Raw genomic sequence first — 2,824 nt, 5'->3', positions numbered from 1 at the left:
GGGCTGCTCGGAGGGGCACATGGGGGCACTGAGGGGAATGGGGAGGAGCGCTCAGACAAAGCCCCGCCCATCCCCGTGCGCGTTCCCGCGCCCCCCACGCGCGTTCCCACGCCCGCGCACGCCCCGCCCCCACGTGGGCGCACACGCGCCTGTTCCCCCCCCACTCTATTATGTAACGGCGCTGAGGCGACGCCGCGCTCCCATTGGCTGAGCCGCCCGCGAGCCGAGCCGGAGCCGCCAGCCATTGGCTGAGCGGGAGGTGGGCGGTGCTGAGGTCCGTCTCGTCGTGCCGGTGGGACCGGGCCGCGAGTGGGAGCTCAACGATCGCTCCCGTAGCGTTACCCGGCCCGGCCCGGCTCCACCGAGACTTTCTCCGCTCCCCGCCACGCCCGGCGCTGTGTCCGCCGCCCGGCAGGGGGCGCTGTGTCGCGCCGCACCGCCGCCTCGCCACATGGAGGGGCGTGGCCACGGCCCCACCCTCCCAACCAATCGCCGCGGGGCAGCGTCCGCATTGGGCACGGCGTGCTGCAGTGCGAGCCAATCAGGGAGAAGAGGCGTGACTGCTAGAGGCGGCTCCGCCCACTACCAGGAGTGCGACAGCCAATAGGAGCGCAGGGGGCGGGGCGACGGCAGAGGCACGTGCGGCCGCGCACGTGTACGCGTGGGGCAGCCGCAGCCGGGGCGGAACCGGCGCCGGTGCCGGGACAGCGCTACCGGGAGCGGGACGGGGACGGCGGGACGGGGAGAGTGGCACCGCGCGGGCACGGCCCCGCCGCAGCGGCTGCCGCCGGCAGGTGGGTGGGTGCGGGGCGCCGGGAGAGGGGGTGAGGGGTACCGGTACCGGGGGAGGGGAACCGGGAACGGGGAACCGGGGGGGGGATGGGAGTATAAAGGAGCGGGGGGGCCGGGAGGAGATGGCTGGAGCCGCTCCTCTGGGAAAGGGAAAATTATTTTAAAAAATAATAATAATAAAAGATGAATGAAAAAACGACAGGAAAAAAAAAAGGTTAAAAAAATGAAGGAAAAAAAAAGGATAAAAAGGGTAAAAGAAGAAAAGGTGAAGAAAAGACGGAAAAGGTTAAAAATATAGACAAAAAAATAAAAAAGATTCTTAAGAAGGACAATAAAAAGATGTGGATGCCCCTTCTCCCATTGATTTCCCCATTTCCAGGTGACTCCAACCCCAGGAGCTGCGTTTTGGGGCCCCCATGGAGCCCTCACGGCACTCCCCCAGTTCTGGTGATGGCATCGGGACTGAGACCCCCCCCAGAGCCCCCCCAGGGCCCCCCAGGTCTGAGCGGGGCCGCAAGAGGAGGGCGGGGGGGGACCCGGAGCTGCCCCTGGTGCCGCGCGGTGCGAAGCGGCCGAGGGATGGGGACGGGGGTCCCCGGCACAGCACCACCCCCCCCAGCGACGGCGACCGCCTCTTTGCCCAAAAAGTGAGTTTTTGAAGGAAAAAAAGTAATGCTGACCCCAAAACCATTGTGGTGTGGGCTGGGGATCGGTCCCTAGAGTGCTCTGCCTCCGTTTCCTCATTGAGCGGTTTTGGGGTGTCTGCGGGGGGGGGAGGGGGGTTGTTGGAGGCTTCATGGGGACGGTGGCCTTCATCCTTCTCCTCCTCCTCCTCGCAGTGCCGGGAGCTGCGGGGCTTCATCCGCCCCCTGACGGAGCTGCTCAATGGGCTGCGCATGGGGCGCTACGACAAAGGTGGGTGCCCCAGGACCCCAAAACCACGGCATGGGGACTCACGGCATGGGAGTTCCACCACCACGTCCCCATAGTGTCCCCAACACCCCTCCCATGGGATGGAGACTTATGGCACAAGGGTTCCATCCCCATGCCAGCCTATACAGTGACCCCAAAACCTCTCCGTAGCACTGGGATTTATGGTATGGGGTCTCCATCCCTGCATCCCTGTGTCCACTTCACGGGACAGGGATTTGTGGCATGGTTGTTCCGTTCCCAAGTCCCCACGGTGTCTCCAGAATTGTCCCTTGGAATGGGGATTTATGGAAGGGAGCTCCATCCCCGTGGCCCCATGGCATCCCCAAACTCACCCCATGGGACAGGGATTTATGGCATGGGGGGATCCCGCCCCATAGGGCTCAGCAGCTTCCAGCAGAGCGTGGCCATGGACAGGATCCAGCGGATCATCGGCGTCCTGCAGAAACCCGAAATGGGGTGAGTACCCACCCCCCAAAACAACAAAACACCCCAAGGATCTCCTCTCCGTGAGGGGCTCCGCAGCCCCCAAATGCTCCCGATGTGGGGCTGGGGGCTGACGGGCCCCCTCCACCCCACAGCGCGCGCTACCTGGGGACCCTGCTGCAGGTGGAGGTGATGCTCAAGGTGTGGTTCCCCCACGTCGCCCCCAAATCCAGTCCTGAGCCCGACCCCGTCGGGGTCCTCCTGCTCCTCCGCGACCGCCGCAGCGCACACGGGGACGGCACCACATCGGGGACATCGGGGGGGACATCGGGGACTGCATCAGGGGTGACATCAGAGATGACACCAACAGGGACAACACACCCCAAGTGCCCCCTCCCCGCCCGGACTGGGGCCCCCACGCCCCCCGCAGCGCCAGACGTGTGACAGTCCCCAGCACCGGATTCCTTCTTGGTTTTGGGGTTTATTTTTTTGCCTTTTTCTGTTTGTTTTTTTTTTTTAATTGTTTGTTTGGGTTTCTTTTTTAATTATTGTTTTGAAAGCGGGGGCAGGAGGCAGCGCCCCATCCCTGGACTGTGAGGACGACCTTGAACGAAGTGGATTTTTTGGGTCCCTGCCCCAACCCCACAGACACGCAGCAGGGCCACCCCCCCAACCC

The 2,824-nt window shown here is 63.7% G+C and overlaps 1 protein-coding gene across 1 annotated transcript; it reads left to right on the top strand.

The window, feature by feature from the left end:
* Positions 154 to 2,824, top strand: CIART (circadian associated repressor of transcription). Its single transcript, XM_021376564.1, has 5 exons — positions 154 to 794; positions 1,172 to 1,439; positions 1,632 to 1,707; positions 2,103 to 2,181; positions 2,304 to 2,824. Exons 2-5 carry the CDS (start codon positions 1,209 to 1,211, stop codon positions 2,590 to 2,592), a joined length of 675 nt encoding a protein of 224 aa, XP_021232239.1. The 5' UTR covers positions 154 to 794; positions 1,172 to 1,208; the 3' UTR covers positions 2,593 to 2,824.

This window comes from Numida meleagris, chromosome 24 (genome assembly GCF_002078875.1).
Source record: "Numida meleagris isolate 19003 breed g44 Domestic line chromosome 24, NumMel1.0, whole genome shotgun sequence".
NCBI lineage: Eukaryota > Metazoa > Chordata > Aves > Galliformes > Numididae > Numida > Numida meleagris.
The sequence above is the reverse complement of the archived record's forward strand: the minus strand, read 5'-3'. Positions and strand labels throughout refer to the sequence as shown.

Excerpts from the sequence above, each read along its gene's own strand:
- CIART (XM_021376564.1), top strand. The coding sequence starts at position 1,209 with ATGGAGCCCTCACGGCACTCCCCCAGTTCTGGTGATGGCATCGGGACT. Across the intron at positions 1,440-1,631 it reads ACCGCCTCTTTGCCCAAAAA|TGCCGGGAGCTGCGGGGCTT; the intron begins GTGAGTTTTTGA and ends TCCTCCTCGCAG. Across the intron at positions 1,708-2,102 it reads CATGGGGCGCTACGACAAAG|GGCTCAGCAGCTTCCAGCAG; the intron begins GTGGGTGCCCCA and ends CCCGCCCCATAG.